We start from the raw sequence: 15627 nt of genomic DNA, 5'->3' as shown, positions 1-15627 counted from the left end.
AGCACGACGTAGCGACGTCTCCTTCTTCTTCGCGGCGAGGAATCCTCCACGGCAGGAGCATAGAGCGGTGAGTGACACACCATTGCCCTCTTTTGAGCTTACTAGTTAAGCTAGTTGTGTGCTTGGAGCCGTCTATGGCTCGCACACGGTGTAATGGCAAGTCCCTTGGTTCGAGAGTGCGGCAAGGAGCGCACAGTCATCAGTCTCCAAGTACTAGCAAAAGTCTGGTAGGAATCTGGTAAGACATCAAGAACAGTCTGCACAAGGGAACTGTCTGAAATGACTTCACCTGCAGAAATGAGTTGCTCATTGATATCTTTGACACTAGCAAGGAAAGTGTCCATATCATCTTCCTCATGCATAATCTTTGACTCCGGCTCTTTACGCAGCAAAGCAATTTTAGCCTCATTGCGACTTGCATAAAGACCAACCAAAATATCCCAAGCCTGTTTTGCAGATTTTGCTGAACGGATGTGAGGAACAATGATGCGCTTCACAGACAACGCAATCAATGCATATGCCTGTGCATCCTTTACATCCCAACGAGCTTGTTCTGACATAGGCAAAACAACTCTAACAACAGTTATCCTTGCAGCAAGACCTGCAACATCCTCAACATCGCCTACATCCTCAGAACCAGGACGTACATCAATGCCCTGCACAATGTTCCAGACGCCCTTTGACACAAGAACATGTTGCATCATATAAGCCCACATAGGGTAATTGTCCCCATCCAACCTGTCCTTAGCAGCAAACATCTTGAAAACATCTGTGTTGTTGTTGTCAGCCATGGTAAATGTTGCATTTGATGTGAAAACTGCCCAAAAATAGGAGAAACAGAGCGGGAACAACACGTGCTATATAGCACAAACCGTAGAAGACTATAAGGCACCTGTTATGCAGAAAATGGCACTGACAAAAAATTTGCACAAAATGACAAAATAGCCTGTGCAGTACTGCCTGTAGTGGAAACAGAGGCCAAAATGAGCCCAAATCGAAAATCTGAGCAGACCAAGCTCTTTGAGCTGACCCGAAGTATTTGTCGACCTGTCAATGCTCGCCAAAGCTCACTGGAATCGAAGAAAGTGATCAAGCGTGTACTGGAGCAGCTGGTGACTAAGCCCGAGAGGATGCAACCTGCTCTGATACCGATTGTTGGAATTAGGGTTGCAGAGAAACGCACACACCTTGGAGAAGATTAAGGAAGCTCAAGGCACACAATAGAGAGTGTATTACTTAGTGTGCAATGGAAAGATAGATAGCCCTAGAGTGATGGGCGTATATACAATGCACGAGGGAAAAAACCTCCTAAAGAGGGAAAAAATTCCCCGGCGGTCTTAGTGTGTTCACACACATCACTACCACATGTATATGGTAGCAGGCATAGCCTTATGTGGCAATTGCTTACTCTGTACATAAGTGAACACGACATTGTGGTGTAGTACGGAGAATATTCTAGGACATTGGCACTGCTAGGGAGCCAAATGGATCGAATGGTTACACTTTTTTAAGACAATGAAGAGTATGCCAACAATCTTCATACCATCTTGGACCAACAAGCCATTCATCTCAGAGAGATGCAATAGCGTCAAAAGAGGCAAGTGATTGATTTGGCTCATGTGATAGAGGAAAGAGCATTCACGAAGTTGAACCGAAGTATTGTAGACTTAGAACCTCCCACACATGGCCTAGAGGAGGAATGTTTACTTGAGCCCAACCATATTTAACCTATGAACTTCTTGTAAGCCCATGTGGGTGGCTGCACCTTATTTGTAACTAAATGGAAAGTTGTTTTTGCAAGATTTCAATTCTTTGAAATTGTTTGAATTTCTTGTCTTTAATTAAATTGATCAAAAAGAGAGAGAGAGAGAGAGAGAGAGAGAGAGAGAGAGAGAGAGAGAGATGTGGAATGCTCTTTGAAATTGATTAAATTTTTTAATTTAAAATAAAGTCATTATATGAACCTGATAGGGACCTGTAGAGAGAGAAATAGAGATGTATAGGTGCATAGAGCTAGAGAGAGTGTGAGATGTATAGTTGCACAGAGAGAGAGAGAGAGAGAGAGAGAGAGAGAGAGAGAGAGAGAGAGAGAGAGAGAGAGAACCATTGAGAAGGAGAGGGAGAGAGACATGTGTAATGCTCTTTGAAATTGTTTAAATTTCTTTATTTCAATTAAAGGGATTGTGAATCTCATAGAAATGTGGAGAGAGAGAGAGAGAGAGAGAGAGAGAGAGAGAGAGAGAGAGAGAGAGAGAGAGAGAGAGAGGGGGGGGGGGGGGGGGGGGGGGGGGGGGGGGGGGACTGGAGAGAGCATATTAAGGAGAAAAAGAGAGAGATAATGATATAGATCCAGATTGAGAGAGATAAAGAGAAAAAGAGCAAAGGAAACAAAAAGAGAGATATGTACAGGTACACACACACACACATAGAGAGAGAGAGAGGGGTGGGAGGGGGCTGGAAAGAGCAAATTAAGAAGAAAAAGAGAGAAATAGTAATATAGAGCCATATTAAGAGAGAGAGAAAGAGAAAAAGAGCAAAGGAAACAGAAAGAGAGATATGTATACGTACACGCACATAGAGAGAGAGAGAGAGAGAGAGAGGAGGGGGGGGGGGGGGGCAAGAGTATGAAGCGAGCTTTTTGAGATTTTCGTTATACTTGTTTGGGGCGAGCATTCACAGCGAGCTTTTTGACTAAAATCGGTTAAGAGAGAAATACCCAAAAAGAGCTCCCTTTGAAGGTCACTTTAAACCTCTATCCACAAAGCCTTCCTTAGCTTGCATACTTTGTTTTCTTGTTCTTTTTGAACAAAACCACAATCTTGTGTTACATACACTTCCTCGTGGAATTACCATTCCGCATTGCAGTCTTTAAGTCCAATTGATGTACATTCCAACAATTATGATATGCCAATGCAGAAATGCTATAAATGGTATTACCAACATTGGAAGCAAAAGTCCCATAAAAATTAAAGCACTTTGTTTTTGCCTATACTTTTGCCACAATTCTAGCCTTGGAGCAATCGATGCTACCAATCAACTTGCTTTTTGTCATAAAACCTTAAAATCATGGACATTTTGTTAAGAGGAGAATCATGCAAAGATAGCATCCTTTATTTACATAGCATCACACTCAATTTTCATAGTAGCCAATCAATCAGATGACTTTTGCTCCTCATCAAGTTGAAATAGGCTCCTAGCTTATTACATACTCAAAATAACCAAAGCTTAACAAGATGATGCATAAGAGGCATGCTGGAAGCTAAAATAAGTACAACTAGAACTAGGTGCAAGAATATACTACCACGTAAGGTTTTTGCTAGCAATTTTGGTGTCTTATAGCTTGCTCATTTTTAGCTTTTTTTTGCATCAATGACATCATCTAAAGACTACATATGCTAATTTTGTATGTCATAAATCTCTACATATGATTTCCCACAAGCTCTAAAAGAGGAAACATCATATCATGCATAACCTATAATAAGAAAATATTTGTCTCTTTGGTACAAGACAAGAGTGTATGCGCAACATTTTTCACAAGAGGCATGTTGGAAGCTAAAACAAGTACAACTAGAACTAGGTGCAACCAATATTCTACCATGTAAGGTCATTGCTAGCAATTTTGATGTCTTCTAGCTTGTGCATTTTTAGCTTTTTCTACATAAATGACATCATTCGAAGACTACATAGGCTAATTTTGTATGTCAAAGCTCTACATATGATTTCCCACGAGCTCTAAAAGAGGAAACATCATATCATGTATGCCCTCCAATGAGCAAATATCTGTCTCTTTGGTACAAGACAACAATGGGTGCACAACATTTTTCACAAATACTACATATACACTTTTTGTTTAAAGCGTTACAACTAGAAACCTTTGCTCTCCTTAGTCTAACCCTAAAAATTTACATTTGACAACTTGATCATCACCTTTTTCTTATACTTGGACACTAAAGCATAGGTCAAACAACTTAGGACAACAAGTGAATAGTATAATGCTTCTTTCCATACGAAGGATCGTCGAAAGAGACAACAAAGCTTTGTAGGACACCTATGAAGTAAAAATGTAACATACATGTCATCTTAAGCTGAGACACTTATGGAAAAGCTTTTCTTTTGATTATACATTGTGCCATGTCCATAAGCGACTTTTTTCTTTTTTTGTGAGGAGTATATGGCATTGCAAATTGAAAGGTATTCCTAATGGCTTCAAAAAAATTTAAAAGGTATTCCTAATTCAAAGATTCCCTCAATAAAAAAACGATGCACTGTCTATAGCACGCATCAACGGCCAATGAAGAAGCACGTAGATTTGCAACAATATCAATTGGATGTGAGAAGGATGGATACACACACACACACACACACACACACACACACACACACACACACAGAGGGAGAGATATGCTTGAAATAACCATATCAAACACATGGAACTTTCCATTATTTTATATACTTCAAAGTCAATTTTTTTGCACATGAAACTTTCAATTATCTATAGCAAAATTGTGAAAGAATCACCTAAAATTTTCTACAAGGTCGCTTCATTTTTTTCTTGAGCATGTAAAGGCGATTTTTTCAAAGTGTCAATCGTTGTCTTACGAGAGTCAACTTGATAAGTATAGTTCTTGATCATGATAGACTCTAAAATGCAAGGTTATATTTTTAAAAGACCCTTTAGCTAACATATTTAAGCATATCAAGAGGGTTTTCTTAAATAAACTATCTACTGCAAGTAGCATTTAATTTAAATTTGTTAAAAAAGGACACTTAAAATGTCCAGTTTTGGTACCAAACTAGTGTTAAAGCACATAAACACATCACACTTTTCCTCCAACTATATCCATGCTACACGTGTTTTCTACGAGAGTTTTATCCATTTTGCATATTTTGCCCATTTTCAACAGGTGAAATTGAGAGCTAACCTATGCATTAAAATTTCCTAAAATTTGCAAATTCTTTGAAATTTGACCTTGCAAAAAGTCAACCTTATTTATGCATGCATTTAGGAATTATCAATGAAGGTCATGAGGTACAAGTGCTTTTTGAAAGATGAAGTATGCATCATGCAATTAACAAAACTACATACAAGCTTGATTTTGCAAGTAGCTCACATAAAACAATGTTTTGGAAACTTCAAACATTGCATCTTATGCAAATTATAGCTTTCACATACATGTCTAGATGGTGTTTTGAGAGTGGGCAACAAGGCAATTATCTTAGGTTTCTACATAACAAATAAAGAAAGATGCAATTACTGTTAGGTGACTATCTCATCATTAAGGTACACACTCTTTGACAAGTTTTCTTGGTGGAAAGGAATTTTGCAATGCCTTGCATACACATTTTTAGAGTGACACTATTATGATAAAAATCCTTGATTTCTACGTATGCACACACAAATTAAGGTGCACACACTTAAAATTTTTTCAATTTTAAACTCTTTCCAATGCATGAAGAAGAAAAATTGGAAGTGGAAATGTTACCACTCCTTTTAATAGCCACAAAATTTTGATTGCTGACACGACACTTAGACCTATTTCTCCTGGATCAAGCCTTTTGTAGTAGCATAGAGACAAGAGCATTAAACTTGACGGCATAAATCTCCCTTTACTCACAAGTCTCCATGTGGGCTTAAAATCTTAATAGGAGCCTCATAATGCATGAAAAATAGTTTGCACAAGCCAACTATCTAGATTGGCCTCATCAACATCAATCAATTGCACCTAGAAGAGTATTTCTTGCATCATCCTCTTGTGTAGTCTTGGTTTCTAATTTTTCGCATAGACAGACAATCATTAACGACCTTACATAAAAATTAGCTAGAATTCCCAAGTTTTACTTCTTGTTTTTTTTTTTGTGAGAATGTGGAGTAATGGAATGTTTGATGGGAGCACAATCAAGGCATGAGTGTGTAGCTGTCCTGTAGGATCTCTTAAGTGCTAGGATATGCAACATCTTCAATAGCCATGAATCTACAGAAGGTGGATGTACATCCAGTTCTACACAATATTCCAAACTCCTTTTGAGACTAGAACATGTTGCATCGTGCAAGTTCATAGTGGATAATTTCTTCCATCCAAATTTTCCTCTATTAGAATGAAAAAAATCATTGTTGTTAATCATGGCTTGTGATGACACATGATGCAAAAATTGCCTCTAAAAAAAAAGAAGTTGCATTGAATCAACGTGTGTTATATACCACAACCAGAAGCACAATTTTACAAGGGTAACAATCTTTGCACAAAAAAACAATACTATCTATGCTACATGCAATGGAAGTTGAAAGCAAAAATAAGCCCAAATCACAATTCCCAATCAGACCAAGGAGCCATGTAAATGCTCACTAAAATGTTAAATGTTGAGAAAGAGGATGTTAGCACGATTGTTGAGAAATTGCAACATGCCTTGATACCCATTGCTAGAATTAGTGTTGCAAGAAAAAAAATGTTTGCTAGCTATATACTCACATTCTGACGAAGCACTTTATTGTTCAGCTAGAAGCGTGACGGTATGCTAAATTGCTTTGTATAAACATTGTAGAACTTTACTGTACTGTGTGGGTTGCATGGTTTATCATGTTTCTCAATGCCAAATAGTTTTTTAAGTGCAATTATACAATAATAATACCTTCTTTTAGTCGATTTGCCCTTCTAGCTTTGGATTTGGTTAGTAATGACAAGTGTTGTAACTTCTCGTGCAAGGTCTCTTCATTGCTATGTCACAATTAACATAAGGTGCATCTAGATATGAATTGAGATTGTGTTCTTTGTGACAATTGTATCCGATATACCAATGTCAAAAATGCTAAATTGTTTTCTCTCTCTCTCTCTCCCCCCCCCCCCACTCTTGTACAAGTAACACCAAATCACACATCAATCGGCATTGAAGGTCCAGAAACTTTCTAGAAATTCTCTACTATCGTAACCATACAAAGCAAACACAACTTCCCCCTTCACATAATCTTTCCAATACACTCGGGAACAATGGACATCAACCTGCTTTGATATAATGCAGGAATGCTCTACTATCCATCCCTTTGTTATACTCAACACTAAAAGCAAACACTACTTTTCCTACTCACATAATCTTTCCAATACACATCGGAACACAGCTCCATCTCATACACACAAAGCCAATAGCAAAATCATAAGCAGTTTGGCACAACAGGTTGGAAAACAATCCTGGCAGAAATAATATTAAGTATGTAGTATACACAAGTTGAAGACCATGTTCAAATGTTCAGGAATGGCATTTCCACACTAGTAAGAACAACTTAAATACCTCCCCTTCTTTCAATACCTTGCCTTCTGCTCAACTCTCAAATCTCGTACATGGATTGATCAAATATTGGGAGAATCTGGGCAGCTTGATTATCTGCAACATACATACTTGAAGGCCCATCTCTAACAAAACACAACCGAGACATTTAGTGAGTGTATGAGACTCATGCATAACACGAGACACCAATCGAATCCTGAACCAGAAAAAAAAACGCCCAAGGTATCCACATCTTGCAAACTCCCAGGAGAGTGGCATTATTCCACACAATATTTCTACTTATTCTCAAATCACTGCAGGAAGCTACTTGGATATACCTATATCTCCTAATGGCTTCGAACAAAAATAAATTCAGGATGGTTCGAACTCTTAAAGAGAAGACGACGTTAAAGCAAAGGTAAAGACAAAGCAGAACAAAAATGGAAAATGACACGCATGCATGGACACTCAATTTACCACTTATATAGACATGCAATGTCTTTCGACCATCCACCATCACATTTCCTAGACTCACTCTTTCCCTTATCCAATTGAGTTGTTTTGAAAAGATATCCATTTTTCTGAAATTGTGGTAACAAATCATCGTTTCATGTATGCACGAACCAGAAAATACGCAAGCGTAATCATGTTACCATGTGTGTCAAAATCAACTACTATCACACACAACCTACGAAATCACTACCCGTCTCCAACCACAATATGCAGAAATAAAAGAGGCATTAACCATTAAGTCAAGCACAAGACACACTAAAAATGCAAAATTACCAACAACACCCAAGAGATGTAGTCCAAAAAGCCACTGTTTGTGTGTGTATGTGTGTGTGTGTGTGTGTGTGTGTGTGTGTGTGTGTGTGTGTGTGTGTGAGCATGCACACAACATGGAAACATTCACAGATAACAATGGTGTATGCCCAAAAGCACTTACTTGAAACCCAATTGGGGGTAAAAGTGGGGGCCCTCATCTAAGCCTTCGCAGACCATTTCGCCGAGTTCATTTTTATAGCAAACGACACCTGTGCTGTCGTCTGCAAAGATCTGCACAATTGTAAACAGACGAAACCCTGGTCAACAAAAAAAACTTGCACAATAAGCTGCAACCATCAAAAAGGCACTCGGCTTTCTCGACAGCCGTTGCATGCGTCCTGATTACCTTGAAGACATCTCCACAATCGGCCACTGTCGACGACTGTGTGGTGGCGTGACAACGGGTAGAGAGTTGAGCTGTTCGAGAAGGGAAACCCATGTAATTCAGCGAGCAAGAAGGCGTGGTGCGAGCCTTACCCAATGCAGTGCTCGCAAGAGGAGCATTCAATGAAAAGGATGCTAGTTTCATTGTGGCTTCCATGACTTAAAACCCTGTAAGAAGACCCGGACCAAAGGATGAGACAGAGAAAATGGAAAACGCGCTCTCGCTCTCTCTACGCAAACGCGCGCGTCTCGAACATGAAAGCCTGTGTGTGTGAGAGAGAGTTCTTAAGCTATCAAGTCGTGACTCGCAGACTTGTGTGAAGATATTTTAAGAATTGGATTTAAGATGGCCTTCCCATAAGCAGGATGTATCTCGCCTCTTAGAGAAAAGGGGGGAAGGTGTTGGGGGGGGGGCATACAGAGTGCACATGCAACTCCCTGGCCAGTGTGCAAGCCTAATATATCCACGTAGCTTTGCTCACATGCAAATACGAACGTTTACAAACCGGTATCCCATTGGCGGGCTTTCAGTGCACATGCACACAGATTGTCGCCGATCGATAGCCTAGGAAAGGAGACACAGAGCTTGACACTACGAGAGCATTCCTTCCCTTGTAAGAGGGATTCATGCTACAATGCAACCTCAACTCGGTTTATGTAGCTTGTGCGCAATTACGACATGCATCAGAAGAACAAACCTTGGACACATAAGGGGTGGGCACATGCAGGCAATACTAAATTTAATAGACCATCGCCTTGCCATCAATGCAAACAGGTAGGGGAGCGCATTATAGTTTGGTTAGAAGCGACGAAGTGGTGGACCAAAGTACCTTGGTGGACCAGCCAAAATGTCCATCCAAAAGACCACCCTTGCACCAGTTTAAAGGGGTGGTTCAATCACCACTCACCACCCAAATTGAAGTTGTGTCAGTCAACATGAGAATGAGATAGAGAGAGAGAGAGAGAGAGAGAGAGAGAGAGTAGAAGCAATAGACAAACTTTTCCTCCATCAATGGACTTGCTATTTGCTTTGTTATGTGGTTGCGTCTCATGCATTTGGGAGGACTATACAGATTCGTAGGCCATACAAATTGAGGGTCAAATGTGGCAATGCTCTAAACAAAAATAAAATCCAAATCAACCAAGTGCTCAAAAACATACAAGGTTTACAATAAGCCCACCTAGAAATTTCAAATTCAACCTCTAAATTAAAAATTAAGAGGTACAAATATGTAGTTGTACGTATTTGTCACATATGTGTTTGTACAAATACATACAAACATTGGAGGAATTTGATCACAACTATGTGTGGCTAATTTTTGGTTTGGGGTTCATTATGTGGAATCTAAGGGAGCTTCCATCTTTGCACCTCAAAGGAAAAGGGAGGGGAAGGATCTTTTTTGATGTGGAAAGTAGGGTATAGGTGGAGGAGAGAGACGAAGGGGACACGTCGATGGGTGAGGGGAAACAATTCGCGTCCTTGCAAAAGTTTATCACATTTCTACTCACACAGTGATGCTTCCCTTCAGAGCGCAATGTTGATGCGGAAGCTAACCTGGCTCTCTTTCTCTCTGTATTCCTTGCGGAGGGCAAGCAGCCCCCGTTCATCTGAGTCCATTGCGCCATGGTGATGTGGAGACGAACTTGGATCTCTTTCTCTCTCTATTCCATTGTGGGGGGCAAGCTGTCCCTGTTTCTATGGCGGATGTGCAAGGGGTTGTTCCTTTGAAGGCCCTGGAATCGGCACATGCGTAGAGTGAGGTTCATGAGAAGGATTGGGGTGGTGCAGGGATGCAGTGCAAGCGGGATGGGCAAGCGCACCATTGGGGGGGCTTTGCTTTTCCATTGGAATTGGAGATTCCAAACGAATCTCCGAAGCTAAATAATTGGTTTTAGCCAATGTAGACCCTAGTTTTTAGCAATTAGTTTGTTTCAAGCACGGCCTTTGACTCTTCTTGGCTACAAAAAGCAACCTTTTACAACCTTCATTTCAAATTCACGTTGAAAAACTTATGTAGCCTTTCTTGATAACAAGAAGGTCATGTAAAACCACCTTTGTGAAGGAAGAGTGCTTGGAATACAACCATGCCTCTGGATGAACACGTCTTTTACAAGCCCATCAAAGTCATTGGTTGGGGGGCAGGCAATCTACTCTCTTCATTTAGTTGGCTTTCTATGCCAGAATGTGCCCATTGTAGCTGCTTGATTTGTGCCACCTCAATAGCCATAATCATGTTATTCTAGTTGCTAACGTGTCAACTTCTACAACATTCATTGTCATGGCCTCCCTCACCCCGACTAAGATGGTCAAGAATGATTGTGTAGTGACCATTCTCGTAAAATGTGTCCCCCACCATGGCTCCTAGCCTTCATTGATCGCCACATTGCAAGCACATGGGGACATCTACGCTAGTTCTCAAACTACAAATTTGAGCTCTTGATCTACAAAATTGAGGTGGTTTTTTACCTTCTACAGCAAGCAGTACACTGTAACTTCATATATTCCATACATCCATCACTTCAATGTCAAGCAAGGGTTACCGTTTTCCGACCTTGTGGATCCTATGCCTGAGATATGCATGGCTAATGCAGACTAGGATACAATTAATTCGATAGATTATATTTATTCAAAGGTAAAGAGTTTAAGGCTTTAAAAAAACGTATTGATACATTTGAGCACAAGATAGATGCATTAGATGAGAATGTTACTAGATTACTAGATCTCATACTCAATTTTATGGCTCAACAAGCCATGTAGGTCTCAATAGGTGGGCAGACTATGTCCTACTCATGATATATTCAAGGCAATATACACGAGTCTTCCCCTTGAAGTTAAGGTCAACAAATGGTGGATGACGTACAAACCCCATACCCATTTTAAAAATGGGCTGTTTTTTACAAAGTATTTTGAAAAGATTTCATTCCAACCAACAAGAGGGATAGGAATTGGTCTGATTGAGATTTGTGTTGGATGTGAGACATCACACATTGAACGAATACATTGTATCTCATTATCGGGGATGTCATCTCAAAAGTGGTCGTGTTTGATGATTTCCAACAAGTATGTGGGTTTATTAGAGGTCTTGATCTAAAGCTTAAGAACCAGGTCAAGACACAAGATCCCAAAACTTTAGAAGGTGATAAAATTCAATCTCATATTCATGATGATCCCAATAATGAAAAAGACTCCTTTTGTTAAAGCACAATGCACCATGCCTTGTAATAATGATGGTAAATGTGCATCATCTCATGTTAATAACAAAAGAAAGTCTCAATCTACCAAGACTAATAGTCTAAGAGATTTAAGGGATCTCACAAACCTATCTCTCAACAAGACTTTGAGAGGGCCAAGAAAGAGAATATTTGTTTCAAGTGTCTTGCAAGGGATAATGCCAAAAAAGATTGTCCCACCAAGGGAAAACCACAAGGAAGTTTTCCATACGAAAGAGGTTATTAGATATTGTTTGCTTGCCTCTATGTGGCAGCTGGACTTTGAAAAACACATGACCATATGTGATTGCATGACACCATCGAAGGTCATAAGATACGTATTTTGGTAGATGATGGCACATCCCACATTTTTCTTTTAATTAAGTGCAATCTTTTTCTCCCAAGTAGTGTACTTTAGGGGGCGTTTTGACACGTTGGTCAAAGGTTTGCAGCGAGACTCCTTTTGCAGCAAGTCGGTGAGAGGCTATAGGTAGAGCCTAGTGACTAGAAGGGAATTTCAAAGAGAGCTTTGTTCGACACTCAACAACGAGCATCTCTCTCATCATCTCTGCACACTACTCCAGTGTTGGAATTAGGGTTGCAGGAAAACACACACAGCTTGGAGAAGACGAAGGAAGCTCAAGGCACACAACTGCGAGTGTATGACTTAGTGTGCAATGGAAAGATAGATAGCCCTAGAATGATGGGCGTATATACAATGCACAGGGGGGGGGGGGGGGGGGGGAAACCTCCTAAAGAGGGAAAAAATGCCCCGGCAGTCCTAGTGTATTCACACACATCACTACCACATGTATATGGTAACAAATCCCCCCTGGAGTGATGCGGTGAACGAGAGTTGGCACATGAGTAAAGGGAAGTTCCATGATCTTCCCCTGAGGACATGATCAGTCCACAAAGGGGAGTAAGCCCAAAGCTTTGCGGAAAGCTTCGAGCTTCTCACGAGACAATGCCTTTGTGAAAAGATCTGCAAGGTTGTCCTGTGTTGGCACATAAGCCAAGCTGATCTCTCCTGCTGAGAGCCTCTCCCTGACATAGTGGTAATGCACCTCAATGTTCTTTGTGCGAGCATGCAAAACTGGGTTCCTCGGATGCGCTTTGACTGTCAGTGTAGATAGTGTTGGCAGTGTCATGTCCAACACCCAAATCAACCATAAGGCGTCTGAGCCATACACACTCAATTGTAGTTGTGAAGACTTCAACCTCAAAACTAGAAGTGGCCACAATAGGTTGCTTCTTGCTCAGCCATGATATACATGAACTGCCAAGCATGAAACAAAAAGCACTTGTGGACACTCAATGTGTTAAAACAACCAACCCAATCTCAATCCGAAAAAGCATGTAAGTCTGGCAGCAATGATTTCCCCTTGGGATAAAACAAGCCAAGATGTAAAGTGCCACTAAGGTAGTGGAAAATCCTCTTGACATCCTACCAATCCTTAGACCCTGGGCTATGCATAAATCTGCTGACATATGAGACTGCAAACTGAATATATGGCCTCGTGTTGCATACATAAATGAGGCAGCCAACAGCAATTTGGTAAAGAGTGACATCAGCAGGATCCCCAGCATCATGTAGACTCAACTTCAAACGTGGTTCCATGGCAGTGGCAATAGGTTTGCAATCCTCAAGTCCAAACTAACATAGCAATGTCTCTATGTAACTTTTCTGACACAAGGCAATACCACCATCACATTGCTTAAACTGTATGCCCAAGTAATGATGCAACAACCCAAATCTTTCATCTTGAAAGTAGCATTCAAATCAGCCTTCAATTCAGCAATATGTCCCTCATTGGGACCAGTGATCAGCAAATCATCCACATAAAGAACAACAATGAGAAGTACATCGCCCTCATGCTTTACATACAATGTGCTTTCTGTTGGACTGTTACAAAAGCCTCGTTTGACCAAATGAGTGTCAGCTTTCTCATACCAAGCACGAGGAGATTGCTTCAACCCATACAAAGCCTTCTTACATCTGCACACTTTGTCCTCTTGTCCTTTCTTGACAAAACACATTGCTTCAACCCATACAAAGCCTTCTTACATCTGCACACTTTGTCCTCTTGTTCTTTCTTGACAAAACCGCGAGGCTGCGTTACATAAACTTCCTCAAATATGTCACCATTCAAGAAAGCAGTAACAATGTCCGATTGATGTACATCCCAGCCAAAATAAGCTGCCAATGCACATAGAAAACGCACAGTAGTCATACAACAAGTGGGAGTAAAATTCTCTTCATAATCTATGCCTTTTTGTTGTGCATAACCCTTTGCAACAAGTCGAGCCTTATGGCGCTCAACCTCACCATTCGGCTTGCGTTTCAACTCGTAAACCCACTTTGTACCAATGGCCTTTTTTCCAGGAGGCAAATCACCATAAAGTCCATGTATCATTTTCTATAAGTGCATCATATTCTAATTGCATGGCAGCCATCCAATTTTTTGAATTTTGTGCTTCATCAAAAGAGAGAGGTTCCTCAACTTCATGTAGGCTAGACACATCCAAAGCATAACAATCTGTTGCATAAGATGTGCATCCAATTTACTATCACGCAAAGCATGCACCATCCATTTTGGCATACCTCTAGCTTGCTCATTTTCAACTCTTTCCTCATCAAGTACATCATGTACATCTGCATCAGTAATAGGCTGATCTGTAACATTTTCGAAAACCCCCATAGGCTATACATTTGCCTCATTGAAATTTACATTCGAACTTCCACCACTGAAAAGAGGCAACAAAGTGTCATAAATGTCATGTGAGCTTACATTACTGTCTCTAGTACATGACAACAAGGGTTGAGCAGAATCTTCACAAACACTACATCCCATGAAACCAGAATACTCTTTATTTGTGGATGATACAACCTGTAACCTTTGCTTTCAGCACTATAACCAACAAAAATACATTTGACAGCCTTATCATCCAATTTTTTGCGCTATATTTTTGGCACCAAAGCATATGCCAAACATCCAAAAACACGCATGTCCTCAATAGAAGGCTTTCTATCATGCCATGCTTCATATGGAGTAATAGATTGCAAAGCTTTTGTAGGACACCTGTTAAGTACATAAGTGGCACACATGATGGCCTCAAGCCAAAAAGAATGTGGCAAAGCTTGACTTTTAACCATACATCATGCCATTTTCGTAAGTGACCTGTTTTTCCTCTCAGCTACACCATTTTGCTCAGGCGTATAAGGCATTGTACATTGGTGTTTTATCCCACGACTAGCCAGAAATGCATTAAATTCATGAGACACATACTCCCCCCCCTCGATCGGAACGAAGGGTGCCCATAGTACATTTCGATACATTTTCAGCCATAGCCGAAAATTTTTTGAAGCACATAAAAACTTCGGACTTCACTTTAAGCGGAAATACCCATGCATGCCTGGAGTAATCATCAATGAAATTCACGAAGTATAGGTAATTGCCCAAGGACGGAGTTTGCATGGGCCCACAAACATCACTATGCTCAAGCTGCAACCTGCATCATGTGGCCCTAACTGAACCATCCTTTGGAAACTTAGAATGCTGTATTTTACCCCAAAATATAGCCTTCACAAACATGTTTTACAAGTACTTCAAGAGGCGGCAAAGAAGCAACCATATCAGATTTCTGCAAATGCAGCAAACTGGCAAAATTCAGATGCCCAAACCGTGCATGCCACAGTTTTGCATCTGAAATAGCCTTTGAATCTGCAACTTCATTTGCAAAATTTTGTCCACGCTTGTCATACAAAGTGAGCTTATACAGCCCACGGCACAAAAGGCCAAATGCAGCAATTTCATCACTAAAACTGAGATCATGAACTGTACATCTGTCATCCATAAATTTGACTACAAGTACAAGTCTAGCAACTGTGGATACAGACAAAAGATTCTTCTTGATCCCAAGTACATAAAGTGCATCAACAAGTGTGAA

General features: G+C 40.4%; 1 protein-coding gene across 1 annotated transcript; it reads right to left on the bottom strand.

Moving 5' to 3' along the window:
- Positions 1–7168: 7168 nt before the first annotated feature.
- LOC147429129 (uncharacterized) lies at positions 7169–8756 on the bottom strand. Its single transcript, XM_086495334.1, has 3 exons — positions 8429–8756; positions 8204–8313; positions 7169–7403 (listed from the first exon to the last, which is right to left on the bottom strand). Exons 1-3 carry the CDS (start codon positions 8621–8623, stop codon positions 7319–7321), a joined length of 390 nt encoding a protein of 129 aa, XP_086351460.1. The 5' UTR covers positions 8624–8756; the 3' UTR covers positions 7169–7318.
- Between the last annotated feature and the right edge of the window lie 6871 nt (positions 8757–15627).

This window comes from Adiantum capillus-veneris, chromosome 22 (assembly GCF_014529385.1).
Source record: "Adiantum capillus-veneris isolate H3 chromosome 22, ASM1452938v2, whole genome shotgun sequence".
NCBI lineage: Eukaryota > Viridiplantae > Streptophyta > Polypodiopsida > Polypodiales > Pteridaceae > Adiantum > Adiantum capillus-veneris.
This window is presented reverse-complemented; position numbering and strand designations above follow the sequence as displayed.